The sequence below is a fragment of the Callorhinchus milii genome, unplaced genomic scaffold (genome assembly GCF_018977255.1).
Source record: "Callorhinchus milii isolate IMCB2004 unplaced genomic scaffold, IMCB_Cmil_1.0 Scaffold4, whole genome shotgun sequence".
In the NCBI taxonomy this organism is placed as follows: Eukaryota; Metazoa; Chordata; class Chondrichthyes; order Chimaeriformes; family Callorhinchidae; genus Callorhinchus; species Callorhinchus milii.
The window spans coordinates 5,518,901-5,539,919 of record NW_024704745.1 but is presented as its reverse complement, the minus strand read 5'-3'; the positions used below and the strand labels follow the sequence as shown (position 1 = coordinate 5,539,919).

At 47.4% G+C, this 21,019-nt stretch overlaps 1 protein-coding gene across 3 annotated transcripts; it reads right to left on the bottom strand.

Annotated features, from left to right (window-relative positions):
* Positions 1-431: 431 nt before the first annotated feature.
* Positions 432-19,014, bottom strand: u2af1 (U2 small nuclear RNA auxiliary factor 1). Of its 3 annotated transcripts, none has more exons than XM_007908806.2 (9): positions 18,918-19,014; positions 16,250-16,337; positions 10,424-10,490; positions 5,863-5,912; positions 5,003-5,101; positions 4,213-4,346; positions 2,824-2,916; positions 1,424-1,507; positions 432-689 (listed from the first exon to the last, which is right to left on the bottom strand). In XM_007908806.2, the coding sequence occupies exons 1-9, from the start codon at positions 18,959-18,961 to the stop codon at positions 539-541; spliced, it is 810 nt and encodes a 269-aa protein (XP_007906997.1). In that variant the 5' UTR covers positions 18,962-19,014; the 3' UTR covers positions 432-538.
* Between the last annotated feature and the right edge of the window lie 2,005 nt (positions 19,015-21,019).

The following is a 21,019-nucleotide window of genomic DNA, read 5'->3' as shown; positions in this document are numbered from 1 at the left end:
TGTCAGCCGACACGCTCTGTAGCAAAGCTTGTGTGCAGCTGGAAATGTTTTGCAGGAAGAGCAACTGTCTCGATCAATTCTAACCGGGTTTACTCGCTCCAAAAGGAAAGAGAGAGGGATAGGGATGTAGAGCAGCCCACATACACAGGCCTTTCCCAGCCCAGCACATTGTTAAAAAAAATACCTTTCAAACAAATAGTTTTAGCAACAATAAAAACACATCATTTTAAACGCCTAATGGAAGCAAATTCTGGACAAGCTGGAAAGCAACAGGATATCTTCAAGGAGATGACATTAAATTTTAATCACATACATGAACCAGAAACGATCAGTAATAGGTATGGGACGGAACGGTACTGCATGCCAGATAGCAAAAGGGCACCGGTTTTTATGCTTCTTTTTTAAAAAAAAGTTTCACTGAACAACCCAAGGAAACAAAAAAAGTTTTATTCAGAACTTGGAACATAAAAAGTATTACAATTCCCGCCACACTCTGTACTTGCGGTGGTCCTAGTCATTAGGGAGAATCGGGTCTCGCTCAGAATCTCCCAGATCGTTCCCGATCCTTGGATCGCCTCCGATCGCGGTCTCGGTCGCCCCGCCCGCCTCTTCCTCCGCGTTCTCCGCGTTCTCCACGCTCCCTCGACCTGGATCGCTTGCGCTCACGGGATCTCGACCTGGACCTGTGTCTGGAAACACAGGAGACTCAGCATTCCATTCAGTCTGATCATTATATACTACTGGGGGAGCAGAGGTACTGCCCCGGGAAGAGGGGAAGAAAGGGGGAAGGGTGAAAGAAAGAGAGGGGGAGGGGTGAGCATGAAAAAGAGGTGTGAGCGAGGAAGAGAGGGAGAGGAAGAGGCATGGAGTAGAAACAGGTTTCACATTTTGGGGAGGGGAAAAGAGAGAGAATGAGGAAGAACCACCAGTGGCAGGTAACCAGCACGAACATCCAGCCGATCACTAATGCCCCAGACCAGGAGAGCTTAGCTTTCCCTCCATATCCAGTCTGCAGCCCCTGGCCAGAGTGTTCTGTCTCTGTTGGTCGGACAGCCCCCTCAGCCAGTCTGTGGTGGGGGGAGCCTCTCACTTTCACTTCCCAGTCAAGCAAGCCAAGGTGAGGAGAAGAGATGACACTGTGGACAGACAGCACGAGCCGGGCTGTTAGCTGTAATAGAGGCAGATGGAGAGAAACTCAGTTCCTCCCACCATCTCCATTGCCACTACAGTGACCCATTGGATGACTCCAGTGAACCTCTGCCACGCACACACCTGGTCAAACGGTGCTGGACCTTAGTTGGCGGGGCACAAAAAGAAGAACTTGAAACAGCAGTTTTGTTCCAAGTTACCCACAGTTTTGGGAGCAGCTGGCTGCATTTCATTCGAGGAAGGAAAGCCTGAGGGGGAGCAATGTTCTACTCACCTGATGGCAGCCACTAAGTGCTTTGGAGCGATGGTTAACAGCCTTTTGTCACCGGACGAAGTCACGCGGCTACCCTGCTGCTGGCTGAAATACACGGAAACTAAAGTCAACAGACATGGGAGACGAATTGCCAACACCCTGCGCTCGGGCTTGTCGTAGAATGGAGATTGATCCCCCAACTCCCCCCCCCCACCCCCCAAAGACATGGGGCCATGTTGTGTTTCCAGCCACCGGACTCTGAGAAGGGAAAACACACAGACATTTGAGACACGGGGGAAGCAGTGGAAGATGCCACTTATAATAGGGGTGGGGAAGGAGCAGAGTTTTCCACCTCTTGGGGAGCGGGAAGAGAGAGGGAGGAAGGGAGAGGGGTGGTGGGGGGGAATGGGAGGGAAGGGGGTGAGAGAGAGAGAAGTGAGAGGAGGGGCAGAGGGAGGTAGGGGGAGGGAGAGAGGGAGGGAGGGAGTGAGGAAGGGGGTAGAGGGAGGAGAGAGAGAGGGGAGATGGAGACGGAGGGAGGGGGAGAGGGAGGGAGGCGGGGGGGGGAGGGAGGGGAGGAGAAAAAAGGAAGGTCAGGTCACTCAGCAACATTGGCAGGGCTGGAGCTGTCCATGATTCCCGCAGCTGTAGTCCAAAGCTTTCGTGGGAGAATGCGAAGGGGGGTGGGGGAGAAATGGGGATAAAAAGTTAATGGTTTAAGACTGTTCAGGAATCCAGGTACCTATAATTTTTCAGCCAGCAGTAGACAGCTTCCCGACAATCTGATGACAAAAAGTCATTAATCTCTCCAAAGAGTTTTAAAAAAAGCTTCAAAAATACAAGTGGATAGAAAGATGCTTCACACAGTGAGAGAGTGCTGTGTGTTATATATACAGTAAACTCCTGATAATTCGACGCTGGCTTCACTTCTCGCTACCACCTTGTCATTGTGCTGTCAACATCCTGAGTGCATTTATTTATGTGTTTCTACACATGCCTAACTCAGGATAACTCGTCACTGAGCCCTTTGCCCTTGGAGCGACGAGTTCTCAGTTTACTGTAGTAAACTATAGTATACTAAGGGAGCTCTGCCTGTTATATATACTCACAGTGAGGAGCTCTGCATGTTATATACTTTCACACAGTGAGGGAGCTCTGTGTGTTATATACTGTCACACAGTGTGGGAGCTGTGTGTTATATACTGTCACACACCAAGGAGCTCTGTGTGATATATAGTCACACACTGAGAAGCTGTGTGTGTTATAGTCACACAGTGAGAGAGCTCTGTGTCTTATAGTCACACAGTGAGGGAGCTCTGTGTGTTATACAGTCACACAGTGAGGAGCTGTGTGTTATATACAGTCACACACTGATCTCCTGGCTCTATAAGGATGGTTCACAGAAGCACCCGGACACTGACCTCTTACGACGTCGCCCATACAGCTCACGACGCAATTCCCGTGAAATCGGCTTCAGATGCATGAAGTTGCAAAACCCACCGCGGGTGCACTCTCTGCAAAGCAAGGAAAGTGTGTGGTTAAAGCTACAGTACCTCAGATTGAACTCATCCACTCAGCCTCCCAAACAGCAGGCAGGTGGGCCTTGTTTGCACAACCAAAAGCCACCAGCTTACTTAATAACAATATTCCTTGCATTTGATCCACTCCTTATCAGTTCATTGAAACGTGTCAAAAGTGCTTCCCAGGATATACTGTAAAATGAGTTCACTGTATATTTTGTGGGCAAAGCACGGCAGCCAATTGTGCACAGCAGTGTCCCACAAACAGTCGTGGATTGAGTTATTATTTTATGATTTATAATTTACAAAATTATTTTATTTATTTATTTGGGAGTGATTATTGCCCTCCAGAAAGCGATCTGCCAATCGACTTAACAACGGGTTCCTACTTACTGCTAGGTAAACAGCAGTGCGTGCAGTAAGGAAACTTGCCTAAGGTTTCGCCCCGCCAGGGAATCGAACTCAGGTCCTCTCGCTTCAAAGCGAGCGCGCTAACCAATATACTACCTGACTTCACATAAACTCCTACATGACTACTTCAGATAACTGAAGCCATACGTAGCCATGTTACATTTGGCTGGTGACGTACACTGCCACCTGATGCATTGAATGCAGTACTGCAGCACTAAGATGTAACTGTGGCGTAACCCCGTGGCCACTATTATTATCGCAACCTGTCAGGGATCAATACGGTCAACAATATCCTCAATGAACTGGAGAAGCTATTGGAACAAAAATCCAACACTTCTCACGACTAAAGACTCCCATCCCCTATCAGCTAATGTACTCCCTCCGCATATATTAATAATCCTTGCATTTGATTTCATGCCTTATCACGTCATTGAGACGTCTCAAAGTGCTGCAAAGAATATACTGTAAAGTGGATTGATGGTAAATTTTGTGGATGAATCGCGAAATCACAGCAGTATTCTTATTTTTGGTAGGGATTATTACTCCTGGAATGCGATCAGCCAATCGACTAACAACCGGGTTCCTGCTTAATGCTAGGTAAACAGAGGTGTGGAGAAAGGAAACTTGTCTAAGGTTTCGCCCTGCCGGGAATCAAACCCAAGACGAGTGCTGTAACCAATACACTACAAGACTCCACTTTGGACAACGTATCAACTCCCTCAAATACGCAATCAGTACAATTCACAGAAAACTCCTGCGAAGCACTTTCAGACAACGTGATAGGGCCCTGTATCAAATTCAAGGATCGTTATGATAATAATCTCCCCTCACGCGCTACGGGCTCAGAATCAGTTCTCCAGCAGCCTCACACACACTTACCCCATCTCATACTGTCGGCAGCAGGCCTCTCGGAAGTCGGTCACAGGCGAGAGCTCAGCGTGGATCGGCTGCCCATTGAACCAGCGATTGTTCAGGTCGTTCACGGCCTTTTCCGCATCTTCTTCGTGGCGGAACTGCAAAGGAAGAAATGTAGCACGTAAAGAGATGGATGGATGGAACTTGGTGACAGTCATGGAACTGGATTCGCCCCTGGGAGCAGCAGAGATGAACACAATGAAACTCTCTGCTGGCTGAAAAATACCATGGGCCCAGGAACCTAACAGAATTAAGCAAACGTGCACAGGGTGGGGCCAGGGAAGAAGGGGACAGGCTGGAGGCACGTCAATGGAACAGAGCAGAACTCCAACTGCATCAACTTGAGCCTGATTACCACTTCCTGTCCCCCAGAAAGAGACTTGGCTCTCCCCTTCCATCCCAGTCAGAGACCCTATTAACCCCTCCCCCTGACAAAGGCCTTATTCACTTCCCTTTCACCAGACAGAAATCCCATTCACCCCCCCACCCCCAAAACAGACTCCCGCCAGTCAACCGAGTGAGGCCCGAGGATTAGTTTAGGAAGAGGATTGAAGCACAGCCACGAGAGCCCCCCATAACATCACAGCCAACACCTTGACCCAAAGAATCACTTGGGATCAAAGCTGAATCACGCTCTCCTCTCCTGTCCTCCCCTCCCTACAGCCTGGGCCAATGCCCCATCCTCGTTTCTGGAATTGGTACAAATACCTCAAAATGTCAACCCGCGGAAATTCACGTGCGGGCCCGACCTTACCTTTACATAGACATTTCCAACCAGATGATCTCCCAGGTTGTCACAGACATTCATCTCTTCAATTTCACCATATTTTTCCTCCATTTCCGTAAAAACCTCCTGCAAGTAAAGGTAGAATGTCAAAACTTTTATTGTTTTACTTTTCGGGGGGGAGGGGAGGAAAGAGATGGGTAAAGGAAACACAGTATTTAAGCTCAGCATATTCAAGTTTCTGTACAACAACTTGCATTTATATTGCGTCCTTCACACAAGGTTGTGCCCGAGCGCTTCACAGTGGCCGAGTCTGACAACGAGCCAGGGGGAGAGGGAGGTGACCATAAGCACGATCAAAAAGGTCTTTAGTCGGGATTTGAAGGTGGGGAGGGACGGGGTAAGGTGGAGGGATTGAGAGAGACAGTTCCAGAGTTTCAGGGCATAGTGGCTGAAGGCATGGCCACGATGGTGGAACCAAGGGGATCAGGGGCAAACAGGAGGCCGGAGTATCACAATACTCCATCCCTTTTTCTCTGAACATGGAATTCGCAGTTAAGAGAGAATCCTTAAATTTGTTTAAGAGGCAAGAAGTGGTTCACAAAGAAATATTAGAGAATTTGGTAAATGAAAAGCGAAGGGGATTAATTTAAGTGACTCATGAGAAGAAAAAAAGATTTGATGGACTTAATGATCTGTTTCAAGGCTGTTAAGGATACTAAGGCACTGCATGTACATAACTAACACTATCACAAACTTGCCCAAACATCCCATTACACACAAACCCACCCAACCTCCCCATTACACACAAACCTACTCAACCTCCCCATTATACGTAGACCAGCCAAACACTCCATTATAATGTTATCGAGAATATCTGGGTCACTTACCTCAAAGAACTCATCATAATGTTCCTGCATTTCAACATCTCCAACGGCACCTAACAGGAAGAGACAGAGTTTATACCCCGGCTTCAGGCGTTTAATGCCACGAAGCTGCAGCATCCATTTGTTCTTACACAAACTATTAAAGCAAACTTAAGCGAATAAACATGACTCAATCGCAATTGTCCAGTGAAATAGCGCGGACACCACCTAGTGTTAAACACTTCCTGCAGCCCAGCGCAGTAATATGCACAGCACCGTAAGCACTTATTTGATGCCAGCAAGGCTTACTCCAACTGAAATGTGTGCTCTGTAACACTGACTGAGAGACGCTTGAGCACGACTTCCTATTACAGTCTACCACACAAATCAGGATCAAAGGAGGTTTGTGGAGCTGTGATACAAATCAGCGCCTTGGGACGTCCTCCCGACGTGAAAAGTTCTATACAAATGTAATTTGTTGTTGTTGTTGTTTATACACATTGGATGGTAACTTTAGTTCAACATCCAGTTTAAAGACTTTTTTGGACGGCGAATACAGGGACTTCTTGGGGTTACAAGTGTTTGTGCCGGCTTTTCAGATTACGATAAAAGGGAATTGGATAAGTATGTGAAAAATATGAAGGGGCTCAGGGAAGGCACGGCAATTAAGTACAGTTACACCAGGTCGAGGGGCTAAAGACTCGATTGCCATTTAAGATTCTATGATCTTGTACAGCCTCGTGTTTACAATCTTATCTGGATTTTCCTCCCCAGAAAGTCATTGTATTGGGTGGGGTGGGGAAAGAGTTATAATTTATATTTATATTATTTTATATTTATAAATTATATGAAGCAAAGCACTTTGAGACGTCTTGAAGACGTGACAAAATGCAAGAATTATTACTATTATTAGATTCAATATAATTGAAGAAAACTATAAAGGTAGTGTATGAGATTCTGGACCGTGTAAAAACCTGAGGTAAAGCCTTGAATGGACAGGACCTGCAGGAAACGTGGCACAACCATAGGGAGAGAGCCAGCCTTGCCTGCCCCCACATTCACAGGGAGCTAGCCAACCTTGCCATCCACACAACCATAGGAATCACCTTGTGAGTTTACGTGTCCACACGATCAGCACCCATAGAAAATCACTAACCTTTTGGAATTTACCCTAAAAAATACTTAAAGACAATGGACACACACAATAGAAGCCTACCACACAAGACCAGTTGATATCTGAAGTCTAAATTGCAAAGGAGCTTCACCCATTGAATTCATATACGTTATGACAAAGGAAATAGGCTTTGGGTCGATCCAGGACGCTGCAGTTTTTAGATAAGATTCCTAACAAATTGTTTTTCTCAGCAGACAGATACAAACACTGCAGGACGTTACCCTAACAAATCCAAAGGTAGGCCACATTGCATCCTTCATTATTCGTGTCGGCTTTAGTTGGTTGCCTGGTTGAGATTTACAACATGCAGTGGTAGTAACTCCAACAAGCGTAATTACAACCTCCTTTAAACCCGTTGACACTAAACCAACCACCTTGTCTCTACTCATTTGGCACTGTGCTGAATCGCAAATTAATGAGGGGTTGAAGTATACAGTATTGAGCAATATCTAAGACAGGTGTAATTGGTATACTGAGGGGCAGGTAGGAAGGAAACAGCATTCACGGCTACTAGAGAGCACAAGTCTGTGTTTGAGGGCACTCCCTTCCTCCTGGGGCAATCCTGAAGCAGAGTTGCTGTTTCGGTTGTAGGAATGTCTCCCCTTATTGGAGATTGATAGACAAGTGGCTGCATGGAGCTGTAAAAGCTTCCAAGGACCTTATTTAAAGAGCAGACCTGTGAACAGATTTAGTACCTGTGGGCACTCAATGCTTTCTCAAACTGCTTGGTTTAAGGGTTAATGTTTAGCCCAACGTTTCCCTTCTCTGGTATCAAGACGAGCATCAACCTGATTGATGACGGCAATTCAGAATTAATGCGCACGTTAATTATACTCAGTGGCAGTAAGGTAAGGATTTTTCCAACCCATTGTGCGTCCAAAACACATAGAAACTATACACTGGACTTCAGCTTTCCTGAAAGTTAGCAAGCAGCTCAGAAAGATCCTGGCTTGTGGGGGCAAAGGGTCAGACTGTGCGTTGGGGGGCAACATTTCTCCATTAGGCAGCAAGGCCCAATTTAGAGTGAACTGGCTTAGTAACACACTGTGCACTCCAGGAATGTCCTTGATCCAAGGCAAGCTCAAAGGGAAGCTTTATAGCCTCAAAGGGATCTGAAAGGTAACATTTTATAGTCTCGTTTTATGGACCAGAATACAGGAGGGAGTTCAGCGGTGTCTGTTACCACCGAGTATCAACAGAAGTGAAAAATAAAAACCTGCGCCACCCAAAAACAAGGCAATTCTCTCCTACTTTGTACCTGGATCTTACGTAATACAAGTGACCTTAAATGATTGCACCTTTGAGCATCGTGTGTCTTAAACCAAGCATCAGGGATCATCCACAAAGCATTTCGGGATTTTGTCCTTCGATTTCTCACCAAAGTTAATCCAACAATTTCAACGATGGAACTTCACACTTTAGATAACACAATAGGACTGTGTGAGAAAATATTTTCCAACTGTTTTTTTCAATGTACACTGGTGAAATGGACTAATGCATTCTGTACACATCAGTTCTATGCTCACAAGCTATCAGTATTAGCTCTTTGTTGTGAAGCATCACACAATAAAAACACATATGAAACAAATCAATTTGAAACAAATGAATGCACATTTTAAACCCCAGGTCCCCCATTCTACCATCTACCATCAACACAGAGAGACCATGGAACAGGATTAGTATTGCAGACTGCAACCAGCAGGTGTGAGAGCGCTTCCCATGTTTAGGCTAGTGAAAGTACGGACCCGTTGCTGATACCAGGCGAGCGGGCTGGGTGGTCTAATACCGGGGTCGGCTTGCACTCTTTGCTCCCTGTCTTCCAGCTGAACTAACTTTCCTTGTTTTAATTCAAGAAAATACCCAACTTCCTCAGACTTGCAAAAACTGCAGCTGAGCCTGGCTGCCTGCCCTTCAGCACAGGTCACCCCACCCCCCCTTTTGCGAGTGGCATCACCGCTTCTGCGTTGGGACCCTCGCTGCTGACTGCTGTGGTCCAGGGCTGAAGGTAGCACCACATTTCGACCGACACGACGCCTGGTGCAAGGTACCAGCCCCTGGATCAAGTTAGTCAGAAGACGGCGGCCCCAATCTGGAAGGGTTTTTCACTAATTTCATCGCTGGTTCAATGTCTCGCTTCCCCCCCCCCCCCACTCCCCCCCGATTTTCTGTACTCATTTTTGCAGATGTCAGCAACACCCTCCCTCCGGCACATAGATACTCTCAGCCAGCTGGTTGAGAAATTTGCAAATTCATACATAAAACTGAACTTTGCTGAAACTATGTTATAACAAAGTACTGAATCGGATGACAAAACACACATCCTCCTGACTGTAAATACAACTCAACATCCTCCAAAGGCATTTGTTAACTTACAGTGGAAACCGTCTGCTGTCTGGGTACAGTTTTGAGGGTTACGGTATAAGTTCAAGAGCGCAATGGTCTGAAATACAAAACGTAACAAGTTTTGACACGACATCTCTCAAAAAAAAAAGGCAACTTAAAAAACCTACTTCACACCTCAGCCCTTGACGCAAGGGCGGACTGTAAATGGGAAGCTGAAAAGAAAAAGTTAATCCCTTCAGAGAAGAGGCAGTCTTCAATTTCGTCAGGAAAAAAAAAGTCTGAGCAAACTGTGAAGTTCTGGAGATATCATGATATAACGAGAAGCTCGGCAGCAAATCTGTGCCACAGATGACAGCTGATATTACTCCACTTTAAAAATCATATGGTCAATCATCAAATGAATAGGATAATTGGTGCATTCTTTTTGCTGTAGCCCAATTTTCTATAGTGTTTGTTTGACACTGGTTCAGTGTGTGCAGTAATGACAGGGTTGGTATGACAATGTAATCTGCCCAGGTAAGGTAGCATCTTACATTTGATTTCAGATCTAGTGTCCATCTCACTTGTGTCTTATACCATGAGATCCCCACAAAACTGAGGAGAATGGAGGTTATTTGGAATCAGAAGACTGGTCTTGAGTTGTTGGCATCTCAGCATTCACGGTACTGAACATCCTCTACTTACCCAGCTCACTGCGGCACCACACCGAATCGGGGCCTGAAGCCACAGCTTCCAGGTCTCAGCACTTGCTAGCCAGGGTTTGATGTTTTCTCAGGCATTTCATTTGTCAAATTAATGATGTTCAGGAATATGCCCCGGATTCCCAACTCGAATACTGGGTCAGGATGAACTGGGGCCCCAGAAATACCCATTTCGTCCTTTGTGCACATGGACGGAGTAGATTTGAATAGTGCAAGTCGGGAAAACATCAACATCAAGCCCTGGATTGCGCAAACGGTTACATCTTGTCTTTTTTTTTTTGATTGGCCTCAAGTCAGTATGCAAGACCAACAGCTTGAGTTCTATTGAAAGGGCCAAACCCCCCAAATCGCCAATGGTGGGACTTACAGTGTGAGCCGTCAGCCGTCTGCGCACTATTTTGGGGGTTACGGTAGATGTTTTGAATCAAGATGGTCTGCAGAGGAAAAAAAGGAAATGCCATTGGCTGCTTGCACATACTAGAGCTGGCTGCGGAGGGGAAAGAACTCGGACATGGTCAAACATAATGCTACATTCATGAGGCTACCCACAACACAACTCGCCGGTTGGGACAGGCAGTGATTAAGTAGGCCAGTTAGTGAGTGAGGTGGTGAAACGGGATCCCGTGGGTGGAGCAGTGTGTTTGCTTGTGAAAGTTAAGTTTAACCCATTTTCTCTCTCTCCCCCCTGTACTCTGTGCAAAGAAAACCTCAAATCAAAAACGCAGCAGCAGCTCTTAAAAGACCTGCCGAGAGGTGCTGTGCAGGGCTGCTACTGAGCCAATCACTGGGAGTTTTGTGACTTTTATAAAGATTGGGGGAAAAAATCCCCGTTTCAGTGAGGTTGTTGAACCGATGGAAAATGCCAGAAGAGGTTGGTGAAAGGTAAGATGGAAGCAAAAAGCCGCAAGCAAATACACCACTTCCAGGTGGTGCTTTATAAAGATTCACACGAAAAGTCTGCTCTGAAAAGGGAGCAAGGTCTAGAGCAGTGTATTTTATGATGTAAAAAAAGCAGTCAATGGCTTTACGTGAAGCTTATGCCATTCTGTCCACGTAAGAAACTTCGTCCCGAGTTTCCCGCTGACATACGTTGGACTCTGTAGTGCTGGGGATAATGCCACAAGGTAAAGATACTGAGTTATCTTAAACAGAACACGGTTTGGCTCTCAGAATGTGAATGCCCAAAAAACGTTAAGATACGTCTTGTGATGAAATTCATTGCCAACCTATTTTCATATTCTCAGCATAGAACTAAATATTAAGCCTTGTATATTCCCTACACCTTCTCCAATGTCAGTGGCTCAATCAAGCTGCTGAAACAGCGTGACCAGACGACACGTGTATCACAGTTGAGCCAGAATCAGCCCACAAGCGGTGTCCAGCAGAGGTCATTAGGCCGACAATAGGAGTGTAACCCTGACTCTCCCTCCCTAGACAATTATTGCACAGGTCAACCGACACGTGTCCTAGTCTATGTGCCCAATATTACATGATGTAGGTGTGTGGGGATTTGTTATGAGGACTGGAAACTCACATCTTACTAAATCCGGAGGGTCCTTCGGTGCCAATGAAGACAAACAGTAATATATTTTTTCTCACAGTGCTGAGATAATTCCACAACTAACTTTTCCACTTTATTTACACCCTCCAATCCAATGATCCAAGGAAAGCTCGTGACCAGAGACAAAGGAAGCTACATCCTTTTACATCTCTGCAGCACTTTTACAAGAATTATTTCTAAAATTAAAAACTACCTCTCTCCCCTAATCCCGAATGGGCACGTGTAACTGCAAAACCTTCACGAAGATGTTACAAACACAAATACCAGAGCCACAGAAGTAAAATTGCCGTTCTGGTCTGGAGATTAGGAGTGGAGTGAAGAGTGGAAAAGACAGCAATGTCCCTGCACCAGGAGAGGGAGCAATAAGCCCGGGAGGAGGGTTGTGCACAAATGTCAGCTCTGCAAAGTGAAGATGTGATAATTTTACGCCATGCAGTATAAATCTAGCATTTCAGTGCAGCCGGAAATTAATGCAAAGGTGGAAGGTACTGTACAAAGGCAGCGGCACCCGAATGAATGAAGCAACACTCCCAACTCCTTTTATTATCAGCACCACGAGGCCCCTACAAGAACAAAGTGCCAAGAGCCAGACCAGCAGACAAGGGATCAGAAAACAGCCCCCACCAAACAGGAAGGCAGGCAGACTTTCTAAACTCTAAGAGCTCCATTGAGCTCTGATGCCCTCCCCCAAACCCGCCATTTTATGTGCAGAACGTACAGTAAGGGAGGCTCCACAGGCAGTGTGTGGGTGGGAATAATTGGAAGAAAGCCTAAGCCAGGCTGACGTTGCCCCAATCACACAAGTCGTTGCTGGATCAGAAGTAGAGTAATTTGGTGATCAGTCCCTATTCACTGCGGGTTATTGGTTCCGATAAACGTAGCGCTGCTCCATCCTGGATGACCTGCTCCTTACAAGGAAAACACGACAACAGGCTCTCTCTCAGACCTGAGAGTACAGTCCCTGGCTGCTAATGATACGCCGCTCACTCCATACTCACATTCCCCTAAAGAAGGCCTCATTGTATGGGAAAATGGGCCGGGCAACTCTGACCTAACACAGCACATCAGCATAATCAAACATTGAGCCCTTTCCATATCAACATATGAAATGCTCACTTTCAATGGGGCTTTTTAGTAGCAGTAAAGAAAGTGCCAGTTTGATAAATATTTAAGAGTTGGAATCAGCTAACTCTGGGCAGTTGAATCATGCCTTTAAAGTCATCAGAGTATGTAAAACATTGCCTCACCAACTCTCCTGGGAGAGAAAGCTGCATCGGGACTTCTGCATAGAATGCATTCATTAATGCTGGGCCCTTTCCAATACAAGTGCTTAAAGTCTAAAGCTAGGCCTAGAGACTGAGGAAGGCCAGCCATGCAAAGTTAGCTGGTGCACTGAAACATAGGTGTCCCTAGGATGGAGTGGATGAAAGTTACTGAACAGCAGCCAGAAACTCTTAAGACGTTCATGTGCATGAACATGGCGTTAAACTGAAATCAGACTGGCCGCGATGATCTGGCTATGCTGTGTCAAGGCTCAGGCACAAAGAACAGCTACCCTAAGAAGAGACGGGAGTGAAGTATACGTGCATCAGTTGCCAGCACAAGTAACCAGAGTCAAGGAGTCAGGCACAGTGAGAGGTCAAAAGCACATCCCGACTACCAGAGGCAACATGCTGCCTCTCAGGCACTAACAGGACAAACTAGCTGCAGCCCAAAGACATTCTTGAAAGGAACAGAGATCTGCTGAGAAGATGTCACTGGTGAAAAGGATTTAATGTTACTGGAGGTCCGTTCTCAAAACGGGAATGAGTCTGAGGTTTGAAAAGGTGGGGGGTTCATGAATATCCGGCCAACTTGTGGACTGAGCAGCACAGAAAGTGACCAGTCATTCTTCCCATTCCCAGAAATCCAGAGGCGCCTCCTGAAAAACCTGCAGTCACCACCACTAACACCACATCAGCACAGAGGCGGAGGTTTTCCGGCAAGCTCGGCATCAGCAGTAGAGTAAAATAAATCAACAGTAAAAATAATCATTCAATAAGGCAAGCAATGAACACAGAGAAGGCAGAACTGAGACCTGGCATTTTGTTTTAACAGCAAATTTGGAAAGGACTCAAATTCTGACGAATCAGCAATCGAGAGTAACCTCCTGGATGTTACAAACAGTCCCCAATCTAACCATATCCCCTTCCTGTTGGTGCTGCCCTCAACCCACTAAACAGCCAGTACAATCCAGCAGTTTTCCAGGATTGAGGACAGCTACTAAAGCTTGTCACGTTCTTCTTAAAACCATCGTCTGAAAAGAAAAGCATTTCAACAGTTAACCAAAGTCACCGGATCAAACAGTTGAACAGCAGCACCATTCTGCCATCCATCCCACTTCAGGCTTTTTCATGTACCAAGTTACTAAAGGCATCAATCTCCTATTTCTCAGATACATAATAATACTTGCATTTGATATAGCCCCTTACAACAACAACAATGTGCTCAGAGCGCTTAACAGTGGTGGAGCCTGACTCCGATTCGGGGTGGGCGTGGGGTGGTGGCCGTAGGCAAGGTCGAAGAGGAAGGTTTTCAGGTAGGACTTGAAAAGGGGAGGGGTGGGCAAGCCAGAGGGATTGAGGGAGAGTGTTCCAGAGTTTTGGGGGGATAGTGGTTGAAAGCGCAACCTCCGATGGTAGGGCGGAGGGTGCGAGGGATGAGCAGGAGTTGGAGGGGTCGGGTGGTGGATTGGGGAGTGAAGAGGTCGGAGAAGTAGGGAGGTGCCAGGGAGTGAATGGATTTGAACACGAGTGTGAGGATCTTGAAGTCGATCCGTTCGGTGATGGGGAGCCAGTGGAGCCTGGGCCAGAACTGGTGAGGTACGGAGTATGGTCCGGGTCAGTATGCGGGTGGAAGAGTTCTGAATGAGCTGGATCTTTTGAATGGTGGACCTGGGGAAACCGGCGAGGAGTGCATTTGAGAAATCCAAACGGGAGGTGACAAATGCATGCACGAGAGTTTCGCCTGCATTTGGGATAACATACAGTCGAAGGCAGGCAATGTGGGGGAGGTGGAAGAAGACGGTCTTGGTCAGGGACTGGATGTGGGGGAGGAAGGACAGCTGGGGGTCGAACTGGACGCCTAGATTGCGCACTGGTTCGGTTAGTCTGAGGAAGAGCCCAGGGAAGTTGAAGAGTTTAGATCCGCAGGAGTGAAGACATCCACCCGCCAAATAGTCACTGCACTGTGAAGCGCTTTGAGATGTCCTGATATAGCACCTTTCACATCTAAGAATTATTACATATTACATACACCTGAAGTGGGTGGAACAACAAATATTTAAGCTCTTAGATAAACAGTGCTGTTGCTCCAAACATTCATGGATCTCCCAGCAAAGGGAACATGTTAGAACCTAAAGCAATATCTGTTGCAATTTTGGTGAATCTGATTTAAATTATTCACTGAAATCATAGCTCCACTGGGTATTGAAGTTGCAGCAATACCAAGTGCATTAAGCAGCATTTAACATCTGTTTCTCAATGGTTGGGAGAAAGAGGAGCGAGTATTGTATATCTGAGCATTGTTGGGGACAACCCAAGAATCTTCAGATACCTTCTACTGAACTGGAAACGTCCACCTGAACACTCGCCTCCAGTCCTGCTTGTGGGATCTGCACAGCCACGCTTAACAGACTCAAACTAGGGGATTTATGCGATTGCTCCAACAGACAGATACTGAAGACCCCAGTGTTTTCTCTAGGTTAACTCCACCTGAAAATTTTGGACACTGAATTGATTGGTGAAGATAGAATTGACTGAAACCCTGATTTCGAGCACATTGTGGCTCAGGTAAGTCGGGCTGACACCACGTTCGTTTTGAGAAGCAAGCACTTTAGTCACTTAGTCATTGTGACCAAATGCTGCAAGGTTACGGCTGCTAAACCCGGTTGTGTGCGGACCCCAAACAGCGAGAAAGCTGGCAGGAACCGAGGACGTTTCGAGCTCCGCCTCATGGGCTTCAGTATGGAGATGCTTAAAACTTTAGATCAACACAATAAACAAACATCGGAAAGAGACGAGTTAGCTGCAGGGTTCTTCCTGCTAAAAAGGGGCAATGATACTGTTGTGCCACATCACTTCTGCTTATAATAGTGTGTCAGCTGAGCAATTGGCCTTCTATAAAAGCTTAAGGTGTCAGAGCAGCTCATTCCATTCCAACAATCTATCTCTTGAATTCCCACGTGTAGGTGGGATGCATGGAATTTGCAACTTGGTTTGGATACTCTTAAGCACGGTGAAGGGTTTCCGGATGTGTCAAGACACCGGGCTGACCAAAAAAATCCAAACAGCCTGGCTACAAGGCTACAGTTTCAATGGCACTGGCGTCTTCTTTAGGAAGGTCAGATCAGAACCCGATTTGCTTAAGAACCCTGAGCTGTACGAGACAATCATCACAGCACAGTCAAGTGCAGGACACCTGGTAACCAGGTCCCACTGAGTGGCCTCTGGCGCAGATTCACCTTTAACAGTGGAGTTTCTGGTAATCCGAGCACAGTATTTCAGTCAAGAGCTTTGTGCGGGCGTAGATTTGGCTACCAGGTGCTCTGCGGAGGTTAGTGGGGGGAAAAAAGTGCAAACAGCACACACTCACCTGGCTGAAAGTCGGCTTGTTATGCAAACGAGAACATCTGTCCCCATGACGACACGCTCCAATTTTGAAATAGAACGAACAGTTAACCCTGTTGCAGAATGGAATACGCGTTAAATCACCAGGACATGTGGGAGCGCAACACTCATAACCATCCCCCTACCCCGACACACACAGATAAGCAAAAATACCCGGGGGGGGGGGGGGGGGGGGGGAGGGGCAAGGCAGGAGGAGCTACAGAGTAAATGCCCCCGCGCTCTCTTTCTCACAAGTTACAGTACGGATTGGCACAACTCCCTTTTATAAAAGTTTACTTGGCAGAGATACTATCAGCTACTCAAAGTCTGTATATTAAGGCACAAATGCAATTTTAAAACCAATCTTAAAAGCAGATTTTATCTTGTATCATCCCCCCAAATCTCAGATGTCCTGATTTAAATTGGTTATAACTGGTCATAAACTCAACATTACCACTGGGAAAGTAAAGCACAAGGTTTGAAGTAACGTTTCCATTCATAGGGTTATTTCCATTCAAAGATCCTCATCCATGCTTTCAAGAAGTCCTATGCCAACTCCCTGCTCACCATATTTACCAACTGTTCCTCCACAAGCTGCAGATTATTCAGAACTCTGCAGCTCGTGCCCTCTCCCGCACCAAGTTCCATGAGCCGATCGCCCCAACCCTCGCCCAGCTCCACTGGCTCCCCATCCCCCGGAGGATAGAATTCAAGCTCGTCGTCCTCAGTTTCAAATCCCTCCACGGTCTTGCTCCTTCCTTCCTCTGGGACCTACTAATACCTCCCACTCCCTCCACTCAGCAGCCACTGGCCTGCTCCGTGTCCCCCACCCTGCCGCCTCACCATCAGCAGTCAGAACTTCAGTCTTTTTGTCCCAAACCTCTGAACTCCACCCCATAGAACTTTCACCTTTGCAGCCTTCCTCGCCTCCTTCAAGGCCTGCTGCAAGATCTTCCTCTTCCACTGTGCCTTCGATCGTCCACCCACCCCTCCCCTCTCTTGACTCCAAACCCCTCACTGTCCAGTGCCTTGGGAAGTATTCCTGATGTGAAACGGCGCCATGTTAATGGAATTTGTTGTGAGAGTGCGAACAGATGTTCGATGGGCAAGTTCTCAAACTATGCGATTCTATGTAAACCACGAGTTAATGTTTCTTTTGGGACCACGATCGATTTGGGCAGAAATAATAATAATTTGATATAGCGCCTTATCAGGCCATGGAAACGTCTCAAAGAGCTTCACAGTATTCACTGTAAAGTGGAGCAACTGTATATTTTGTGGGTGAAAAGCAGCAGCCAGTTTGCGCACATCGATGTCCCACAAACAGCCATGGGAATGAATGACCGACTTTATTTTGAGGGATTGTTGGCCAGGAAACCGGGAGTGAAATTCCCTTCTTTTTTCGAGTATTGCCAAGGGATCCATAGCATCCACCTGAACAGGCAGATGGGACCAGGGTTTAACGTCTCATCTGAAGGATATATAATATATATATAATATATAATAATAATAATTGAAGGATGCCATTGAGTTTTATTTCATGGGTCTCCCGCAGTCTTTCTTTCTCTGCTACAGAGATAGAACGACTGAGGGAGACCCATTAATTAAACACATTATACAGCCCCACTCTCTCCCTCTCCAGCAGAAAGAGTGGGTCTGGTCTCTCTGTGGGACGGACAGCGATCATTACGAGCGAGGAACCCGGCAATTAGGATTGCTCCGTGTCCCCCACCAGAGACACTGAAGCCAACCGTGGAGCAGTTCCCCCACCTCAATCTTAGGCTAGAAAGCCAGTACAGGCCCTGTTGGTGGGGGGAGGGGGGGGGTGGACCTGGGCCATGCGGCTCGGTCACCTGATTTATTACATATATATATATATATATTGTTGAGATCAGCCTTGATCTAATAGGATGGCGGAACGGGCTCGAGGGGCTGAATGGCCTACTCCTGTTCCTGTATCCAAGAACGGGTAGTCGGGCCCTCGTTTGCACAACCGAAGCCGCCAGCTCGCCTGAAATAAAACAAAGAATAAAACCCTCGCCTCCGAAACGTCTCGAGGGGGCTTCGGTGGAGAACACACACCGTGTGAAGTGTCGTGACGGTATATCTCGTGGGCGAAAACTCTGCAGGCAATCACATAGAGCAGCGTCGTCCCCCCCCCCAACACCCCCACCCCAACCCCCACCCACACACACACACAACACACACACACACAAAAACAGTCGTGGATTAAGTGACCAAATTATTATTATTATATATATATATATATATACACATAAATAAAGTTTAGATATAATATATAAAAACTGGTACACACGCATATATATATATATATATATATAATACAACACCGTATGTGTAACAACAGTACAGATTTATGGCGGTACTGTGTGTTATTCAGTGTTTATAACCAAACTGAGCACAACGCTCGGGGCCGCACACGGGAGACCTGAGCACTAGGCCGCGGCATGGCGGCGGCGGCGGCGCTCGGGGAGGCTTTACCCTCCTCTCCCGCTCCCGCCCAAAGCCACGCAACTCCCCGGCGGCCCACACAGCCGCCGCCGCTTCCCTCCTACCCTCGGTCACCGCCAAAGCAGCTCCTGCCTTCCTTTCCCTTCCCTTCACTTCACTTCCCTCCCCACCGCCGCACTCACTTATCCTTCTCGGTGCCGAAGATGGACGCCAGATACTCCGCCATTTTCTACCTCCTCCTCCTCCTCCTCCTCCCGCTCACTGGGGCGCCGCGTCACCTGCGCTCTTCGTCACGCGCTCCCTGCGCGCCACGTCACACGCCGGGTCGCCGCAGGCGGAGGGACGGACGGAGGCGCAAGCCGCTCGGTAGCCCAAAGTCGCCCAAATACGAGCCCCCGAAGTAGCCCAAAATCATGCTCTGGACCTCCTGCTCTGAGGGCAGCAGTGACTGAATTCAGATTTGGCGCTGTTCTTTTTAAAACTGCGTGAGGAGAAAAAAAAGGCTTTGGGTTTTTTTGGGGGAAATAATCCTTGCATTTGATATAGCGCTTTTCACGTCGGGAGGACGTCCCAAAGCGCTTCACAGAACACACTGTAAAGTGAATTGACTGTATGTTTGTGGGCGAACTCGGCAGCCGATTGCGCACAGCAATGTCCCACAAACAGTCGTGGATTGAAAATGACCAATTTAGTATTGTTTTTTGGTTTTGGAGGGATTATTATTAGGCTCTGTGTGGAGTAAGGAAACTTGCCCGAGGTTTCGCCCTCTGCCTGGAATTGAACTCGGGTCTCTCGCTCGCAAAGCGAGTGCTCTAACCACTGAGCTACAGGACTCCATAATAATAATAATAATAATAATAATAATACCCTCCCGCCCACCAAAAAAAAGTTTCAAAAAATTGGGTCGCTCAATCCACGACTGTTTGTGGGGACGCTGCCGTATACGCAATTGGCTGCCGCGTTTCACCCACAAAATATACAGTCAATTCACTTTACAGTATATTCTCTGATGTGCTTTGGGACGCCTGAAGACGGGATAACGACAACAACGACAACTTGGATTTATCTAGCACCCTCCATGCCGGACGGCGTCTCAGAGCGCTTTACAGTAATGGATCCCGGGACCGAGCCGGTGGTGGGAGAAGGTGACCAAAGGCGTCAAAAAGAAAGGTCTTCAGCAGAGACCTGAAATAGACGAAGGGAGTGAGGAAGGGAGTTCCATAGCATAGTGGCTGAAGGCACAGCCGCCGAGGGTGGAGCGGAGGACTCGGGGGATGAGGAGGAGGCCAGACTCGGAGAAACGAAGGCAACCGGTGCTGTTTTGAGGAGAGAGGAGGTCAGAGAGGTCGGGGGGTGCAGAGGAGTGCAGGGACTTGAATACAAGGGTGAGGATCTTGAAATCAATCCTCTCTGGGATAGGGAGCCAGTGCAGTCTGGCAAGGACTGGGGTGATCAGGGAGGGGAGTTTGGTACGGGTGAGAATGCGGGCGGCAGAATTTTGAATTATTTGAATTTTATGTATGGTAGTGGAGGGGAGGCCGATGAGGAGGGCATTAGAATAGTCCAGCCGAGAGGTGACAAAGGCATGGACCAAGGTTTCAGCGGCTTTTGGAGTGAGGTATTGGCAGAGAAGGGCGATGCGTCGGAGGTGGAAGAAAGCGGTGCTGGTGAGGGACCGGATGTGGGGGAGGAAGGATAATTGGGGATCGAACCCGACGCCTTGGTGGTGTACAGGTTCGGAGAGTTTTAGGGGGAGGTCGGGTAGGTGGAGGAGGTGAGAGCCGTGAGATTTAGACGTTGACGAGAGCTAAAGAGTATGATAAGGCTCTATATCAATGGAAGGGCATCTCAAAGCTTCAGGGTACTTACTGTCAAGTGCAGTGACTGTATTTTGCCACTGCTTTTTGGCAGCAGCCAGTTGTGCACAGCATTGTGCCCCACAAACAGACGTGGAGTGAGTGACCAATTTTATTTGGGGGATTGTTAGCCCGGATACTGGGAGAGAGAAACTCCCTTTTCTTTTCCAATAATGCTATGGGATCTTTAATGTCCACCCGAACATACAAATGGGACCTCGGGTTAACATCTCACCTGAAGGACGGCACCTGCGACAATGAAACTACCCGACCCCACCCCCACCACCACCCATCCCCCAGCGCTGCATTGAAGTGTCAGCTTTGACCAGGGTGGGCTGCATCTGGCCCGAGAGATGATTTAATCAGGCCCACCAAACATTCTGCATACTTGCCAACGGTTTTCCCCATTCATTACAGGTTTTTAGGCC

Excerpts from the sequence above, each read along its gene's own strand:
- u2af1 (XM_007908806.2), bottom strand. The coding sequence starts at position 18,961 with ATGGCGGAGTATCTGGCGTCCATCTTCGGCACCGAGAAGGATAA. Across the intron at positions 16,338-18,917 it reads TTCGGCACCGAGAAGGATAA|GGTTAACTGTTCGTTCTATT; the intron begins GTGAGTGCGGCG and ends ATTCTGCAACAG. Across the intron at positions 4,347-5,002 it reads TTGGAAATGTCTATGTAAAG|TTCCGCCACGAAGAAGATGC; the intron begins GTAAGGTCGGGC and ends CTTCCTTTGCAG.